At 49.2% G+C, this 17,157-nt stretch overlaps 5 protein-coding genes across 5 annotated transcripts; 1 reads left to right on the top strand and 4 right to left on the bottom strand.

Annotated features, from left to right (window-relative positions):
• Window positions 1–258: 258 nt before the first annotated feature.
• ASPSYDRAFT_151253 (pseudouridine synthase PUS2) lies at window positions 259–2,139 on the bottom strand (the record flags this gene model as incomplete). Its single annotated transcript, XM_040842085.1, has 4 exons — window positions 259–478; window positions 535–1,737; window positions 1,791–1,994; window positions 2,054–2,139. 4 exons carry the CDS (start codon window positions 2,137–2,139, stop codon window positions 259–261), a joined length of 1,713 nt encoding a protein of 570 aa, XP_040702664.1.
• A 352-nt stretch (window positions 2,140–2,491) lies between these two features.
• ASPSYDRAFT_45262 (putative transcription factor TFIIE complex alpha subunit) lies at window positions 2,492–4,415 on the top strand. Its single transcript, XM_040847006.1, has 3 exons — window positions 2,492–2,854; window positions 2,932–3,027; window positions 3,113–4,415. Exons 1-3 carry the CDS (start codon window positions 2,760–2,762, stop codon window positions 4,227–4,229), a joined length of 1,308 nt encoding a protein of 435 aa, XP_040702663.1. The 5' UTR covers window positions 2,492–2,759; the 3' UTR covers window positions 4,230–4,415.
• Window positions 4,416–4,558: 143 nt separating this feature from the next.
• Window positions 4,559–6,600, bottom strand: ASPSYDRAFT_68642 (fungal specific transcription factor domain-containing protein). Its single transcript, XM_040850444.1, has 5 exons — window positions 6,497–6,600; window positions 6,150–6,445; window positions 5,660–6,073; window positions 5,309–5,559; window positions 4,559–5,244 (listed from the first exon to the last, which is right to left on the bottom strand). Exons 1-5 carry the CDS (start codon window positions 6,573–6,575, stop codon window positions 4,710–4,712), a joined length of 1,575 nt encoding a protein of 524 aa, XP_040702662.1. The 5' UTR covers window positions 6,576–6,600; the 3' UTR covers window positions 4,559–4,709.
• Window positions 6,601–7,241: 641 nt separating this feature from the next.
• ASPSYDRAFT_58063 (putative ubiquitin C-terminal hydrolase) lies at window positions 7,242–15,075 on the bottom strand (the record flags this gene model as incomplete). Its single annotated transcript, XM_040849473.1, has 4 exons — window positions 7,242–7,438; window positions 7,501–14,138; window positions 14,232–14,385; window positions 14,451–15,075. The coding sequence occupies 4 exons, from the start codon at window positions 15,073–15,075 to the stop codon at window positions 7,242–7,244; spliced, it is 7,614 nt and encodes a 2,537-aa protein (XP_040702661.1).
• Window positions 15,076–15,996: 921 nt separating this feature from the next.
• ASPSYDRAFT_151458 (sugar O-acetyltransferase) lies at window positions 15,997–16,789 on the bottom strand (the record flags this gene model as incomplete). Its single annotated transcript, XM_040842102.1, has 3 exons — window positions 15,997–16,074; window positions 16,178–16,523; window positions 16,632–16,789. The coding sequence occupies 3 exons, from the start codon at window positions 16,787–16,789 to the stop codon at window positions 15,997–15,999; spliced, it is 582 nt and encodes a 193-aa protein (XP_040702660.1).
• Window positions 16,790–17,157: the final 368 nt, after the last annotated feature.

Raw genomic sequence — 17,157 nt, 5'->3', positions numbered from 1 at the left:
TTAGAGAGAGTAGTCATACGAGGTCTGTGGCTTGATCAGGGACATAAACTTTAGAAGCATAAAACCGTCATGGCTAGCATGTATCTCAGTGCTCTGCGACGACTTGGCTAAAGCCTTTGATACTCAGAAAGCCGTTGCACATGGAATATTAAATGGGATTGAGATTTTGTTGAATGACTTCTTTGAAATGTTGGCCATGCATTATGGTCTATAGAACTGGGGACTCTTGCCTTTCCAGGGACTTCTCCAGGGGACGATTTAGCCTTCTTCCTCGCCGCCACGCTCATCTTCAGACTCCATTTCGACCTCGGCCAGCGCGTCTCTCTGTGACTTCCGTTTAGGCTTAGACCTGTCATCCTTATTATCCTCAAGCTCCTGAGGTGCAGGGGCAATTTTGGCCGCAGCAACGCCGCCTGATGTGACATAGAGGAACTCCTCTTGGGCATAGTGATCGATGTGGTTGAAGAACGAGGCGAAGCTGCGCAACTTTAATTAGTGTCATGCCATCAAGTTTGCTAAAGGGGGTTAACGTACGCATGGGTCTGCTCTTCTTCTCTGAAAATACGATCGTAGATTTCACGCTGCTTGAACTCATTCATCTCTTTTTCATACTTGCTGAAATCAATAGGATCCTTTTGGAAATCACCTGCCCTTTTGTTGTAGACATCGAAAACAGGGCGCTCAAGAAGTAAGCCAAGTCCTGGTGCTTTAGGGATCGCGAGCTTGGAAGAGCCATAGGATTCCATGATACGCTCGGGATCGCAGCCGCACCGAACAACCATGGTGGCCATGGCGACCATCTTACGAATCTGGTGCATCATGAAACTTTGGCCGTGGACCTTCAGACTGAGCCATTCGGTACCGTTGATAATGATAGGTTCGCGGTTGAGAGTGAAAGATTTGATATGGCGCTTGGCGGAGGGGTCTTTGAATGTCTTTCGAATTGTATAGTTGTAGAAATTCCGCGTTCCAGCGTACTTATCAAGAGCCTGCTGAATCCGATCAAGGCGTGCGGAAGGAATGCGATATGATCGCCTTGCCTTTAGATAAGCGGACTTGACGGTTTTGACAGCCTCGTAGATCTGTTTTCTGAATGCAACCTCCTCCTGACTCAAGGGCTCTGTCGACTTCTCTGTGGACGAGGCTTCCGTAGCCGGAGCGTTTTGCGCTTCCTGTTCAGCCTTTGCTGACTCGGCTTCCTGAACATCCTCTTCATCCTCGATGTGCAGCGCTTTCTCGACCGGCTTGCGGATGTTCTCAGGAAAACTTTCAAGGAGTGGCCGAAGTACATTCTTATCAACGTCGTCCCAGTATGTGGCAACCTCTTCCTGACGCGCGTTGTATCCCTCCAGGTCGCCTTCTTTCTCGGCATATTCTTTCAGTTTTGCCCCCAGGTAGGTGCTGGGATGCGGGGGTAGGAAGCAGTGCGACGGGATAAGATATTCGTAAACACGGGAATCGCACATCTGATAACTGCTGAATGACTTGTTGGCGACGAGAATGTCCCAAACCCGAATCTGAGAACTCAGTTTCTCATTGATTTTTTGGACAGTGTCGGGATCTTCCACGATCATCTTCAAGGAGACAACATTCCCGGCAGCATGCACGCCTTTATCCGTACGTGCGCAGCGGACGAAAGACGATTTCTTGGGATCGGCCGCGTTGGCCTTGGAAATCGCGCCAGCAGCGACGAACGCGGTAAATAACTCCCCTTCAATTGTCTTCTCTGTAGTACTCCTACGAATGGTTAGCATCAAGTAGTATAGGCTGTGGTGTTACGTATATCGCACAATTGCATTCCCTTGTATCCTGTACCAGAGTACCCAATCAACACGGCCACCTTCTTCTTTGGGCGTCGCTGCTCGCTTTCGATGTCCTCCTGGGAGAATTCGGTAGCATAGACAGGCGCAACAATCTCCTCTCCATTGTCAAGCTTCCTTCGCTTTATTTGCTCAGCTCGCTCGTTGCGCTCTCTCTTATCTGGCATTGAGCGACTTGCCCAGTTAGCTCAAATCGCACAATTGCGGGGTTTCCCTCAAATACACCAACATACCTCCACTCCGATCTACCCATATCCCTTCTTTTAGGCTTGCGATCAGCATCTTGGGATCCCTCACTTCTTCCTGCGTTATTGTCCATGGTGTTTTCGTGCTGTGGTTCCAACCGCGACGAGTAGAAAGGAACGGAAGACGGTGCGGATGGGATGAACGAAGGATTTTCGAGATTCCCCGGGTATGTAGTAGACTATGACTTGACCACTGCTGTAAAATATGCTGTGCGCGCATTGGAATTGATGCCAATGATCGTTGAACCTGCTGCTACCATCTTTTTCTTCCAGTCGGCGTCTTTTTCTCACTCCGATAGGCTAGGCCTGATTGGGACTAGTGTGGGGCTTCCAGCGCCATTCCTTTCCAGGCAAGGTAATGTCTGCCTCAGGCGTCAAGAACTTTCGAATTCAACCTTGCCTTTCTTCCCCAGACGTCATTCACCAGTCTTTCGTTTCTTTCAGTCACCCTCACTTTCACCAGTGAAGAAGCTGACGGATGGCTGCAGCCTATCCCATCCGATAGCTACCTTTTCTCCCCCTACTTTAATATCATTTTATCAGCTGTTCTTGAACAACGTGGAGATATGCGATAGTCTGAGAGTCAGGTCTAGGAACCGCAACATCAAGATCTCCCGCCGAGGCGGCACACTCCTCTCTTCAACTCACGTTCCCTTCACTTTACTTATCTGGCAGGATTCGTCTTTGAGCCACCATGGATCTCGCCAACACTCTAATCCGAACGGTGGCCCGCTCATTCTACGAGACTCGCCACATCCTTGTGATCGATGCGCTTTTCATTCATTCGGTGTATGTGAGGCTGCTACAAAGGAGAAAGGAGTTTTATCTGAGGAGATCTCGTATGCTGACCATTTTTGGCGGGCCAGTCTCCATGCGGAGGACCTCGCTTTTCTCCTCGGAATGCAGCAGAAAGACCTGCGGAAACTATGCGCCAAGTTGCGCGAAGATCGCCTGATCGCAGTGTATGGCTTGCCTATGTCGTCTCGAACATTAGGTGCTCATTTGGCAGAAGGCTAACCAGAAGCGCGTCTTGTCATGCGACTGTAGTAATACACGAGCTGAGATTCGCGATGGATCAACTCGACCCGTCAACCGTGAATACTACTATATCCCGTTGCACCCTGTCGTCGACGCTATCAAGTACAAAGTCTCCAAGTTGACTTCAACGATTAAATTGCAATATACGCCGAGCCAGGAAAGAAAGGAATATATTTGCTTGCGATGTGGGACGGAGTGGACTGAGCTGGATGTCCTGAGTCTTTATTCGGATGAAGGATTCGAGTGCCAGAACTGCGGAGCTATTCTTGAGCGTACGGAAGATGTCAAGGGCAGTGAGGGAATTGACCGCACGGGCCACGAGAAGAACAGCAAGCTCATGGCGCAGTTGGATGGGATGCTGAAACTGCTAAAGCAGATTGACTCCGTCGAGATCCCTCCAAACGACTTCGACACCGCTTGGGATCATAAGATTGATGTTGTTCGGAACCAGCACACTAACCCTACTCGGGCAGCTATTGTCGTGCCTTCCAAGAAACAGGAAGCTGTCCGCGGCAACCTCAAGACCGATGCAGGTGCTCTCGAGATCTCGCTAACTTCGACTGAGGAGAAGTCTGCAGCCGAACAGAAAGAAGAAGCCGCCCGCAAGGCTGCTCTGGAGAAACAAAACGCGCTGCCCGTGTGGCATACTCACTCGACCGTTTCTACGGGTGCTGGAAATGCAGGGGCTGTCAAGTCTGAGAACGACGTTAAAATCAAACCCGAGCTCAAGGAAGAGGAAGACCAGAAACCTAATCTGGTTGACCTCGACGACAAGGTCGCAGCGTACTACGCCGAAATGGAGCGTGAAAAGGCCCTGCAGGCACAAGAAGATGCCAGCAGTGCGGAAGAAGACTCGGACGAGTTTGACGACTTCGAAGATGTCGGCGGTGTTTCTGCAAGTGACACGGCTTCCCCCGCTGTTGGCGGTATATCCGCGCCAACCAGTGCCCCCGCCGGCATTAAGCGTGAATTGGATACCGACTCTGGTACAAGCGCACCTCAAACAACCACAGGAACGCCATCGACACCGGCGGATGAGGGGCCCGAGGCCAAAAAGATTAAGACCGAGCCCGAGATTAAGAAAGAGGAATCTGATGAAGATGACGAGGAGTTTGAAGACGTCTAATCCTTTTCTTCTGGGCGCGGGCGCCCAATAAACGACATAACCCCAGAAATTTGTTTGCGCTGCTCTTGACTTTATCGAGAGCAGATGGCTGCATTGGTTATCTATATACTTACGTCCTCTATGATTTGTGATATGTACTATCGTGTAAAACAAATAATACAAAATAGAATCTCTTTTCACCTGCCATATCCTACCGCTGCTAAGTAACTTGTACAGAGCTGTTGGCAGAGCCATGATCTTTCCTAACCTACACAACGCCAGCGGCCCAATGCACCTTCAAAGAAGCCTTCACCATAGAGTTACACAAGGAAAGCTCGCTTATTGCTAGCGTGTCAATGTAGAGGTATAAATAGGCCTTCCATAGCTGTGTCTAATCGAAAACCATGCACTTCTTTTCATATCGATTTAGTAGAGACTTTTCCACAATATAAAGATGAATTCTCAACCTCAAAAAGGAACCTTCCACGTAATATGTACTCCCTAAGCATCCAAAAATCCACCTCCAAAAACGTCCAGCACAGAAACTAACCCACCACCCGTAAACCCCTCCAGAACCCGAAACAGCTCTTCCGCGTTGCCGCCAACAACTTCGCGCATATCCTCGTCCATCACCTGCTGAAATAGTGACCCCTCGTCCGTATTGCGAGTAAATACCAATGATGCTGATGCTGATGCCCATGTTGCCGATGACCCCAGACGACCCTTCGGCAGTCTTTTAGCAGTCCCGACTTCTCTGTCCATGCTTGCAAGGGATAGTGAATCATCCTGCTGGCTATACCGCCACCTAGACACTTCGTGAATGGACTCGCGGCGCTGAACGAACCCACTTGCGGCTTTGGCAAATGAGACGGTGAGTTTGTATAGTTTTTCGCAGGACTTGCTGGGTGAGACGGCCTGTATTTGTTCTAGGGTTGATACGACATCGTTGAGGAGGGTGATGTCTTCTGCGCTTGAGGATGCGATGGCGTGCAGGGTTATTACCATGAAAGGGGTTAAGACGCATGATAGGAGACCCCTGTGTAGTTCAATGTTAGTCAGGCAACAATTATAGCGAATATGATGCTGAAGTGAAGACTAACCAGTCTCTATACCTCTCCGTCTCGGACGAAAGCCCTCCCAGCTCGCAGGCCCTGGAACAATGTAGGTAGAGCTTCAAGGTAGTGCGAGCGGCCTTGAAACACTCTGGCCTGATATGCGTTTGGCCTGTTTTCGAAGAACTGGGTGCCCGGAGCAGGGTGGTTAATGTTGCAGATTCCTTAGTTCCTAGTATGTCTCCTGCTAGTCTAAACAATCGCTCCTTACCATCAGATACCGTGAGAGTGTAGTACATCTGTGGAGCAGGCAGACAAGCATCAGTTAAGGCATGTGACCGTTAATCAGTAGTAGGGACTGCGGGCGAGACCATCGTGATGTGGGCATAACACACGTACCCGATTATCATAAAAATGACGGGCCTTCTGCACGATATCATGGATTTTGTTCTCACGTTCAGTTTGGCCTAGCTCGAGAGATTTCCGCGAATAGAGATCGTTGTAGATACGTTCCTGTATCTTCGCCAGTTTGATTCCAGCCTCAAACAGCCGGTCCCAGCGTTCGAAGGGTTGCTTGTGAGAGAATACCGGCAGCGCTACATCGATATCCGCGTCCTGGAGAGCTGATGCACGCCCAAAGAACATGGAAACCTCCTTCTCGAGCATGTACACGCACCAGAAAAGCCTGCGGCTGTTCGACGAGTTGCCGTGGCCTGAGTCATGATTGTATCCCAGACTCTGGCAGTGGCTGGCGGCTGCAGATATCAGGGTACAATTGAGGAATGGGCTCCCTTGGTTCTGTGCTTTCATGGCCTATCATATTGCGGAGAAAGAGAGAACACTGGTTTAAGTAGACCGTATGGTAAACTGATTGATATAGGCAACTTACACCAAGGGTCAAAGCAAGCACATTTCCGAAACTAGGCACGCTCAAAACATTATAGTCCTTAAGCAGGGCATCGAATTTATTATCAGCTAGAGAAATTGCTTCATTGAAATCCAACCTCTGACAGATCGGATTCTGGAGGTACCTGAACTCCCTCAGGATAAAGTAAAGCGCCCCATAGGTGCAGGCAAGATGCGCAGCAGATACTGGCGTTGATTCGGAGAACGCGGTCTGGAAAAGACGCACGACTAGTGAGACATCGTTTAAAGGGTACGAGTAAAGGAAAAGCGGACGGTTTTCTAAGTGGAATTAGTTATATATTCGCCCTTCTAGTGGGGATAGTAGCTTACTCTGGATTTCCCGTATAACGGCGTTTACCACATCCAGAGGCAACGGTGGAAAGTCCTTAGCTTGCGTTATTTCGCCCATGGTTGCGACAAAGATTCAATGGGGGAATATGAATTCGGAAGATGCAGTGAGTAACTTGGAAGTCTACGGTAGGCACCATATTTAAATCCCTTAGAGGCCCCAAGCGCCGGGGTCGCCGATCAGATAAATGTCGCTGGCTGCTGCCTTGTTGAAATTCCAAATCCTTATTTTTACTGATATTCTAGTGTGGATGGCAAGAATGTAATGGACTGCTGCGTGAAGGCCAGCTTCACATCAACCTCAGCCTTATATTGGCCTTGTTTATGCATTATCATACACAGATGGCGTTCTCACCCACGAACTTCGCTTCCCAATGTGTACAACGAAATGAAGCCAATGCAGCAACCAAAAAAAAAAAAAAAAGGAGAAAGCAACTCAACATATCGACAAACCGCTGCGCAAGAGCATGATAGAAAGAACACAAGATAATGACGCCCATAAAACAGCGAAGAATGGCTGATTCCCCGTGATAACGCCAGTTTACACTCGTACAAAGCGAGGCGCAAGTTCAAATGAGACCCCATCTCTAGTACAGCTGATTGCGGGAAACGCCAATTGATGCAAGCGCAGAATGGGGAGTCTTTGTCTGTCCCTTTTTGTCGTTTTCATAAATTCGTCTCTCATATGTGATACAATCGCGGCATTTCGTAAGTTCGTCCTCGCGCTTTACGGCGTTCCTATTACCCCCGTCTCAGAGTCACTCGCCATCATCGAATTATCTTCCCATTCCTCTGCAGAAAGTGCATCAGATTCTGGCATTTGGGGGTTAGATGATAGAGTGGGCAAAAGGAAAAGGGCACACCTACCAGACGCTACTTCTTCGGGTATCTCAACTGCCAGCTCTTCAATCGCTGTCAAAACCGCTGGGACCAAAGTTAACAAGGGACATCTTCAACTAACTAAATGTTATTTCTTAGTAACATACCTTGTGCCTCGTTGACGATCTTCTGGTCTTCCTCCTCCGCTTCAATGAAGTACGAGGTTAGGCAATGGTCAATCACGGTTCGAATAGCTTCAAGCGCCTTTGCATCCACACTGATTCCCGGAATTGAAAGATACGTTTTACGGAGCTTGTCAACACTTGTGGATACCAGCTCCTTGGCAATAGCTGCATGGCGTGACTGCAGTTCCGTGCCTACAGCCGAAGTTTCTTCGTTGAAAAGAATCCGGCGCAGGAGCTCCATAGTCATGGCCCTTATAGCCCTATCAGGGTACATGAGGAGAGCTGGGGCCCAGTCCGGAACCAATACAATAACACGGGACGTGAACCATGTGTCGTCAAGACCCAGCCGTTCATTTCGGCCAGCCAGTAAGTTAGTGAAGAATGCAAGGTGCTCTTTGCCTCCACTATCATTGATTGTATCCACACCTTTGGCAACGTAGTCCAGGACGGTGACGATTGTTTCTTCGTCGGGACTTCTCCTACACAGTACCAGTGCGGCTTCCAGGAATGGGGCACAGCGTTCGGCAGGTGCAACACGGAGACCGTCTTTTAGCATCTGGATGATCGGTCCCATGAGACCAGCTTCTGGTTCGGCATCCATAAAAAGACCGAAGATATTCCTGCACGCTGGCGGACTGTTATACTGATGAAGTATTTTCTTGAGGAAGATTAGCTCCCCTTGCTGCCCCAAAGGCCGAATGAGGTCACTCTCCGCAAGTGTTAAAGAGAATTTTCCGTTGGAAAGTATTTCTCGTTCATCATCCGAAACCGGCCGCACAGTAAAGTCGACTCTTGCAAGTAGGATAGACATGAGGTCCATGAGTTTTCGGTGCGAAAACTTCCTGCCCTTTTCAAGGAGCTTGGAATAGGCGATGTACTGACGCTTCAACCTCTTCGAATCTTCATAGTCTAACCATACCATTTCAAGGCATTTAAGGAGGAACCCATGATCGAGAATTATTCCAGTTTCTTGACAGCCAAAGTTGGCCAGTAAGAACAATAACTCGAAGTAATCGTCCCACGTGCGACTGACAACGTGCAATGTGGGCCACATGCCATCAAGAGTAGCAGCAACGTATTCGAGACCATCTAGATAGGATGCATTTAACTTCTCTTTCTCAAAATTTCCATCCTCCGCACTCTTATAATGCTCACGAATCCTCGAAAATGTGTGTACAAAGAGTCTGACTCCATGATGGCGGATCTGCGGATGGGGGCTCTTGAGAAGATGCGGAATTCCGGCCGGCCTTTCCAAAGCCCACTGTAGAACTCTTTGGGGCCCCTTCGGGAATTCGTTGATGCCCCGATAAATTTCTCCAACATAGCTGTCGAGCGTTGCCATATCCTTCGTTCTAGCGAACAACTGTTCCAAGGTGTCAAGGGCGATAAAAATCATTGACCTGTCCAGCTTGACCTTCGATCCGATATTGGATAGTCTGTCCGAACTGAGCCGCCCCAAAAGATACCGAACGAAAAGGGAATAATACGGATCTAAGAGACAGTAGGTCCGCACAAACAACTCATTTTCCATCATGATATGATTGGCAAGGGGTACGGGCAGAGGAACGCGCACAGGATAGTGGTTTTCCGCGGCATTGTAGGTTGACTTTGCAGACTCCACGTTTGAGACGCGTTGGTAGAACAACATGTACGCATTCCAAACTTTGTTGAAGCGGACCTGTTGGCCCACTGAGGTAGAGTGATGAGAATCACTATAGCCGCCAAAGCACTGCTCAGCAATTTTTCCTGGATCGAATCTGCTTACATCCGAATCGTTGAATTCTACCCAGGTTCCTCCCTCGTTCGCAGATGGTCTTTCGCGGATGTACGAATAATAGTGGCCGGATTCAGCTGTGCCGCTATGTACCAGAACACCAACTAGCTCGAAAACATCCTGTTGGGTCTCGCCGGGCGAGTCCGACAGGTAATCGACTGTGAATGGCGTCATATCTATTCTCTCAGGGAATTGAAATTCATCATTGATCTTGCTGCGTATCATCGAAATCATGTCAAAGTCAAACCGTTTGAGATGGAATATGAGGTTGTCAGGCACATCTTTGAGACAAGCACGCTTCACGGCATCAACGTGACGTCCACAGGAGGTGCAGGAATATTTGTTATCCCCCTGCATGATCTCACCCTCGACGTACGCCTGCAGACTCTCCTCAAGGCTCGCCTTCCCTTTGATGTCGCATTGAATGGCGGAGAATGGTTCAAGTCGCTCTGAGATATGGGAACACTCCTTTGATTTGATTTGTTGAACGAGCTGGCCACCGTAAAACGACCTAAATATCTTCCTGTCCTCTGGACTCGATATTTGCGCCTCCCAACGGTCAAAAAGAAGGTTGTAGAATTCGTCAACATCCATTTGAATAGTGACGTCGACGGGTTCGTTATCGTAAGTCCGAATTGAGTCCACGAAACCTTGAGGATCGACGCTCTTCAGCCACGATTCTTGCATATATCCAAACACTTTCTTAGTTTCATCGAGAAGCCTTTGAGTTACAGACGAATCCGTAAGGTTTAGCCCAAGCATAAATTCACGAAATCCAACATTCATGAACAGCTGGCTTAAAAGCGAATTCAAGTAACATGTGTTTGACAAGTTTCTCAAACCGGCATAACCCTCCGGCGAGCGAATCAATTTTTGCCGCTCAAAACACCAACCGATCTGGTATGTATGGTCTTGCGGGATAATATCTTCCAATCGCCCTACAAGCTGAGTATAGTTATCGCCGTACTTTGAGAGTAGGCTCACTATAGCATAGAGTTCCTGCCGTGTTTGTGTATGCATGACAGGGATCTGGGGCGTGATAGGTTCGGAAGACGGCATAGAAAGATCCGGGAAAAGGTAGTTATCGAAGAGTTGCTCCGTAAGATTGAAGGTATCGAGGGTAATATCGGATGATATTGCAGTGTCCAGGCAAGACTTCAACAGTCGAGAAAAACCAAGGATAACGTGATCCACAGGCTCCCTGCCAACAAACTCGTTCGTCTTGTGCTTGAGCATAATACCGCTCCATTGCTTGAGGTAATCGCTAAATATCAAATCGCGAGGTGACTTCTCCGCAACTGACGAGAACACGGCGTATGCGATTTCGAAAAACTCCTGCGATTGCCTCGGGAAATCAAGAACATGTGGAAAGGTCAGAACAAAAGAATCCCATACAGTCGCGAGAATATCAATCCGGGTTGGGTTTTCCAAGAGTGCCGTTTCTCTCGTCTCCTGTGCCTCAGAAGCCGGGAGCTTGGGTTTCTTCAGCTGTTTTGAAGCGCTGCATATAAGAGATATATTGTCCGCAATACCCCTTCGAATGGGTTGGCGACTTTCTTCAATCAGAAGGGAGGAAATTAGCTGATCAAACTTGACTTGCTGTTTTGTCGCAGTCCAAAAGCCAGGGTCTCGAATAGACCCTTCCACCAAAACGGCGAAAGTGCAGCAGACGAGTTTGTGAATATTGAATTCTGGGAGTTGCGTTGTAGAGAGCTTCTGCCCAACTTCGATGATATGAAGTGACTGAGTAATGAGGGCGGCGGAGTCCGGGATCAGGGGTACCTCATCCGATACAGGTGCCTTAACCATCAACGCATAAAGAAGGCATTCAATCAAGCTGGATGCGAATAGAATGCTCTTGGGTGAAGTCGCCAACGTCTCCGATATCTCACGGCGCGTTAAGGCGGCAATCACGACTCGAACACTGTGAGACACGAATTGTTCGCTTGGGGATGGTTCCAGAGCTTCCTGCCGAAGGCACTCAGAAAGTGCATTAACAGAGTAGAGAAAGTTAAATGGCTTGGCCATAGGGAACATGCTTTCATCGGTTTGGTCTGTTGACTTAACAAGGTTCATGACCTTTTCCTGAGGCGGGAAAACCACGAGAAATTCGTATATTTCTCGGGCCAGATGGTCGTCAAGATTGAGAAGGTCATAGAGATCATCAAAGTGTTTCAACACCTCAGTATCAACCATAGTCAAGGGCTGGAGTTTCCGCCCAACCGTCTCACGGCAACTCGGATCTCTCCGGACAATCAGCAGCCCTGATGTAAGCTTCAGGTCTCGTAGAGGTTGCTCGGGCTTCTCAAGTAAGTCTACCCTTTGCCCCGCATATATCGTCATAAGCTTGGTGAAACCCGTAACTCTCACAAGAGCATCGAAAAGCTCCGCCGCCGTAGACAAATCCCCAACTCGCAACGAACGGACACGTGAACGTGAACCGCCATCGAATGCCTGATATCGGATATCTATCACCTCGCCATTCAGCGTCTGTGTTGGTAAACTGGGGGGTGAGCTTTGCGGTGGACTATACTGTGGCCGTGCGCGTAGTGCTTGAAGGAATTGCCGAAGAAAGAATAGCGAGCGGCTGAATTTCAGTTCATCCGCGAGAGTCCCATCAATTGGAGCTTCCACCGCCATGTTTTCTTCCTCGAATTTTGCAGGATCACTAGTGCGCGTCTTGAGTTTTGATGCAGCAGATTTCAGTTGATCTACGCAACGGTCAACCAAGGCCATGTGCGTCGCTTCAACTGATGACCGCGGAGAACGATGAATGATGTTATGGTCGAGATAAACCTCTATAGCGAAGGCAGTCGCATCAGCTTCGATTGAGCCCGGAGGCGCAGTCAGGATAAAGTTCCATATTCGATCCATTCCAGGTATAGAAACCACTTCGTTCTCAGTAACTGCTGGCGGGGGGTTGAAGCGAATCTCGTAGGTAATAGTCTGCTTGGCAAATGCAAGAACCTCAGGGGAATAAGCATCCGGGGATAATCCAAGGAGATAGAGTTGAATACAGCGGTCAATGAATGTATTCTCCGTCATTGTGTGTCGAGTAATCCCACAAAGCATCTCCCAAAGTGCTCTCCTTGCTTGCTGGGAAAGCGATGGAGACATGAAGACTTTCTGCCATAAGATGTCGCCTAATTCCGGACTAATCGAATCTGGCACTCCTTCAATAATCTGCGCAAGCATGTGTACCCGCGAGGTGAAACCAGTTCTGGAGAATGTATCCGTGAAATCAATCTGGTTTCCCTCTATCACGTCAGCAATCTCGGATACAGCCAGATGCGTGAGGTTGAAATCTGTGGCAAGTTTCCGGATCTCTTGGGCGCTTTGGTTACCAAGAAGAGCGTTTAAGGCCTGGATACTGCCAACGCTAAACTGATTCTTCTCGGCGATGTCCTGAACGCATCTCTCGTAAATGCCCACCTTGTCAGCGTCGCTGAGCCCAACATCTATGAAGGAGCTCAACTGAGCACCAGCGAACTTTTGCAAGAGAGCTTTGTGGTCCATAGCAAGGTCTTCAGTTGCTGCACTTTCGCGAATCAGGCGTACACATAGATGCAAAGGCCTTACATCGACATGTGGAGTGTCGAAGGAGTCCAGTCTATCCGGATTTCTTTCCCGCAAAAAGGGAAAGAGCTGTTCGCAAAATTCCACCATTCGCGGATCAAAACGAATAAGAGGCAGCTCGAGCAGTTTGGAACATAGATAGAATAGGCCGGAAAAGCCAGGCGAATGCAGATGAAATGTTTTCACAAGCATTCCGAGTACTTCAGATACTGTTCGAGGGTCTGGACTCTCTGTTACGGTTTTCCAGATTGTGTCAGTATCGGCATCGGTGTATGTGCCAGTAACGACGAGGAATCCCACAATATTGTGGCTCCGGCAAATTAATTGAGGATGAGAGTCAACCCCAACGATATACTCAACGATCCTGCTTTCGCGCAGGAGTCCGAGCATGAGCTGGACAATAGGATTTTGCAAACCGGCAACATGGTCTTTTCGCATATACTGAGTGTAAACGGTGACGAAGTCTGTCTGCATTGCCTCGATCCCAGCTACACGTAATTCCATCCGACCATCAATGATGTGCTTTCTGAAAATGCCAAATCTCCAACCATAGAATATAACGAATGGGAGACTATTTGGTGGCGCATCTTCGGGAGCATGTACGGATAGATCATTGGCAATACGGGACGCGAAATTGAGATTCTGGTTGCAGAGGGCCAGATATGCAGATGAAAGAAAACGAAACATCGAGGAGCTAGTGTCACTAGTTACCCAGGGAGATTTCTTGGTGATGTGATCCTGATATACCCCATCTATGGAACGTATGATGTTGTATAACACATCCATAGCTGGCTGGGTTTCAGGAGGCTCCAAAGAAAGGCCATCTGCGCTGTATCCGTTGGGATTACTGTTGTATTCCGCTAGGAATTGCACCACCTTCGCCGACGGCACGAGAGTCGATGAAATTTGAGGCCAGTGGGGTATAACATCAATGACGCAGGATACGTATCGTGAGAGAATTTCGACTCCATTTAACGGGACAGATATGACTCGATCGTTCAGGTGCGCTACCATGTTTAAACCCTCATGTCCGTATCGCCTCTGCATAGAGGTGTAGAATGGAATCTTATCAACGGCCAATATCCATCCCAAAGCAGAGACGTAAGCCCTGGATATGATATCCAAGTCTTGCAAGTCGGTTTCGTTAACCAGCTGATTCAGTAGCACAGTGTCCAACCGAATTAGGTGGAGAGTGAGTTGAGCATAACTGGCGAAAATGTCTTCAACGCATCTCCATAACATCACGTTGTCATCTGACTGAAATACGTCACTGCATAAACATTAGGAACGAGAACAAGCAATTCCCAAGAAATGGTCTCCGCTTGGACTTGATAATGGTAGACGAGGCTCGAGGTCCACTTACGGTCTGCGAAGCACACTCTCTATTAGGTTTGGAATATCGTCCCAGAAATACCGTGCGTCCATCAGAGTCTCATGTGTCATCTGCTCTAGAGAGTTGACAACTTCTTCAAACCACTGCTTCACCGCAAACAAGTATAAGCTGTCATGTTCGTGTCCTGGATGCTAGTCTCAGTCCCTGGCCACAATATTGCTGATCGTCAAAAGGTAGCGAGGTCCATACCTTTTTCGAAGACCCTACACATATCATCTAGGTTCTCATGCGGCTCCCGATCATGTTCAACCACCGGGAAAGTATCCGGTAGATAGACCTGTTCACGAAGCTGGACTACATCTGGGACCAAAGGGTCGCGCAGCGCCTCCCCTAAGGACCTCCAACTTGTAGTATTGGGATCCTGGCCCATATCTTCCAGCTCCGCCACCTCAATCTCGGGGCTCTGAGTGGGTGTAGATGATAGCGATACGACATTCGTGGGTTGGTCGCCGCTGGGCTTCGTGGAGGTGTCAGCGTTGTGTTGCTCACCAGGAGTGTCCCCAGGAGTGGTGGGCCGGTTATCTGTTATTGTGGGAGATTTCATATTGATGGTCATCCTGCTAGCTGGACGGTTCGGGGTGGGAGCTCCCTGGTCTGCTACGGCAGGAACATCCGGGGCGCCTTCGGGGTGCGGGGCTGACGTCTCGCCGGGAGCAGGCAAATTATCGCAGACACCACTTCCACTATCGAGACGAGGGCGTTTCCGAGTGGATTGGGGGTCGATTTCTTCCATGGAATCGCCGGGGGAACGCGCCGTGTCAGTCGAAGTAGCGTCAGGCGGGGTGCTAGAGCTCTCTAGCGGGGCAGCCGCCATGACATTTTCCCAGTTCGACCTTTTGGGACGGCGAGGTTAATTCCGGCCAAGGTTAACTATTTACCGGAGACTATGGAGCAGAGGAGGCTGGAAGCGGGGCGAGAAAAGAGGTAAAAATGAGCAACAACTGAGGTCGGTGGTAGGTAGCTAAGTGAAGAGCGGAGTGAAAAAAAGAGAAATTAAACAGACGAAGCAAGATAAGGACGGAAGCCAAACCAAGACCGGCAAATTCCAACGAAGAAAAGGCTCTATCTGGATGCACGAGATTTCTTTGAGCAGGAAACGCCGAGAGCCTTGTTCGTTGTCTCTTTATGACTGTTTGGACTTTGGGGTGAGAGCAGTGAAGGAACCGGCGACGCAACAGCTCTGACGTTGGCGGTGGACGAGCGGGCGCAAGGCTCACACCACTATCGAGGAACTCTCCTGTCAACACCTGGATGGAAGCCAATAAAATCGAGCGTACCAGACGAATTGCCTCAATTTAATGCGGACTCGGTCTTTTAAGAAGATGGATTGTATGGATTCACAAAAAGGTTTGTATTCACAGGCCAGCTTTACAACAACACCAAGTACACCAGAGTAGGCTTAGGGTATCCTAGGCAGCTATTTGCCTAGAAGCACGAGATAACCAGTGCATCGAGCGGTCATGGAAACAAGAAGGAATGTCGAATTGACTTCGTCACTTCACTCTCAGACTCGTGCCTGGCGTCTCCGGATGAAGCTTCCCTTCTATCCCTTGCAGGAGGTCAGGAATTTGAGCGTTGCTGGATGGCGTCTCTGATAAGAGTGACAAAAGTACAGCTCCTGCAGTGAACGTGCCTCCGGCTTGAACGTTGATTAGGTCTGGGTACGTGGTCAGTAACTCTCACCGAGAACTTGGAAGATTGGTGAAGGTTAATCCCTAGTCCTAAATTCGTCTATCTACTTTCCTCCAGAACGCTCAATCTTACGTATGACTCTAGCGGGGTTTCCTACAGCAAGGTGATATGCAGGAACATCCTTCAGCCGTTAATAAAAACAGTTCTTGAGTTTGACAGATGGACTATCATACCTTTGTTACCACGCTGCTCGCTCCAATTACCGCGCCATTTCCTATCGTCACGCCAGGCAGAACGGTAACATTCCCAGCTAACCAGCAGTCTTCGCCAATGTGGATTTCCTTTCCGGTCTCAGGGCCTGAAGTTCCATTGCGTATATCTGGGTCAAGAGGGTGTGTACCGCTGTACAGATTGACCTTTGGTCCAAATAGAGTTCGTGCGCCGATGGTGACCTGACAGGTGTCGATAATCACGCAGTCGAAATTGATAAAGACCCCCTGGCCGAGCTTCACATTGTATCCATAGTCAACTCTTATGGGCTGTTCAATCCAGGGCTCGTTCTCTAGGACAGCATCGTCCTCAGCGGGGTCCTCTTTGGCAGGTGGAAGAGGGGTTGTGTCCTGAGCTATACTGTTTTTCACACCCACGTCAGCAAACACTGCCCGCCGCGGCGGAAATTGGAGATGTGCAGCGACTCTTCATCCGATTGACATTGGCGTGAGTCTATTTAGCACTCACTCTTTCCAGAGCTCGAGCAAACGTCGTCGCGAGACCTCGCCGGCGTTGTTGAATCGAGTGCAGGCGGCCCGGCAACGAGCCCGCTCGGCCGTTAGTTCCGGAGTGAAGGCGCGATAAAGCTCGCCGCGCAGCATCTTATCTTTTTCTGTGTCGGGCATCTTGGCTCTACTATAATGAACGGTCTGATCTTTGAATGCGGGGAATATGCAGAAGCCGGGGATAAGCTGCCTGGCTGCCGATTGTAGATAGACGACGACTAGGCCAATTCCAGCGTAGTCGCCGGCGGCGCAGCTCGGTCGGTGTTCCGCGGAGGCGCCAGAATACCGTAACGAGCATCGCTTGACTCGCTTGTATCTGCTTATCTCTTCTCCAGCAAGTAAGATGCTTCTACCAGACAAAGAAACGCCCCGGAATTGAAAGCGTCAATTCATCGAGGTCAGCTGTCAATGCGTCGGGAATAAAGAACGCCGGACATAGCGCGGCGCGCATTGGTTGCTTGAGGCTCGAATGGGTTTACCCACTTGGC

The sequence above is a fragment of the Aspergillus sydowii genome (assembly GCF_001890705.1).
Source record: "Aspergillus sydowii CBS 593.65 unplaced genomic scaffold ASPSYscaffold_5, whole genome shotgun sequence".
Taxonomy (NCBI): domain Eukaryota; kingdom Fungi; phylum Ascomycota; class Eurotiomycetes; order Eurotiales; family Aspergillaceae; genus Aspergillus; species Aspergillus sydowii.
This window is presented reverse-complemented; position numbering and strand designations above follow the sequence as displayed.

Excerpts from the sequence above, each read along its gene's own strand:
- ASPSYDRAFT_45262 (XM_040847006.1), top strand. The coding sequence starts at position 2,760 with ATGGATCTCGCCAACACTCTAATCCGAACGGTGGCCCGCTCATTCTAC. Across the intron at positions 2,855-2,931 it reads GCGCTTTTCATTCATTCGGT|TCTCCATGCGGAGGACCTCG; the intron begins GTATGTGAGGCT and ends TTGGCGGGCCAG. Across the intron at positions 3,028-3,112 it reads GAAGATCGCCTGATCGCAGT|TAATACACGAGCTGAGATTC; the intron begins GTATGGCTTGCC and ends ATGCGACTGTAG.
- ASPSYDRAFT_68642 (XM_040850444.1), bottom strand. The coding sequence starts at position 6,575 with ATGGGCGAAATAACGCAAGCTAAGGACTTTCCACCGTTGCCTCTGGAT. Across the intron at positions 6,446-6,496 it reads CGTTATACGGGAAATCCAGA|AAAACCGTCCGCTTTTCCTT; the intron begins GTAAGCTACTAT and ends AATTCCACTTAG. Across the intron at positions 6,074-6,149 it reads TGCTTGCTTTGACCCTTGGT|GCCATGAAAGCACAGAACCA; the intron begins GTAAGTTGCCTA and ends GCAATATGATAG.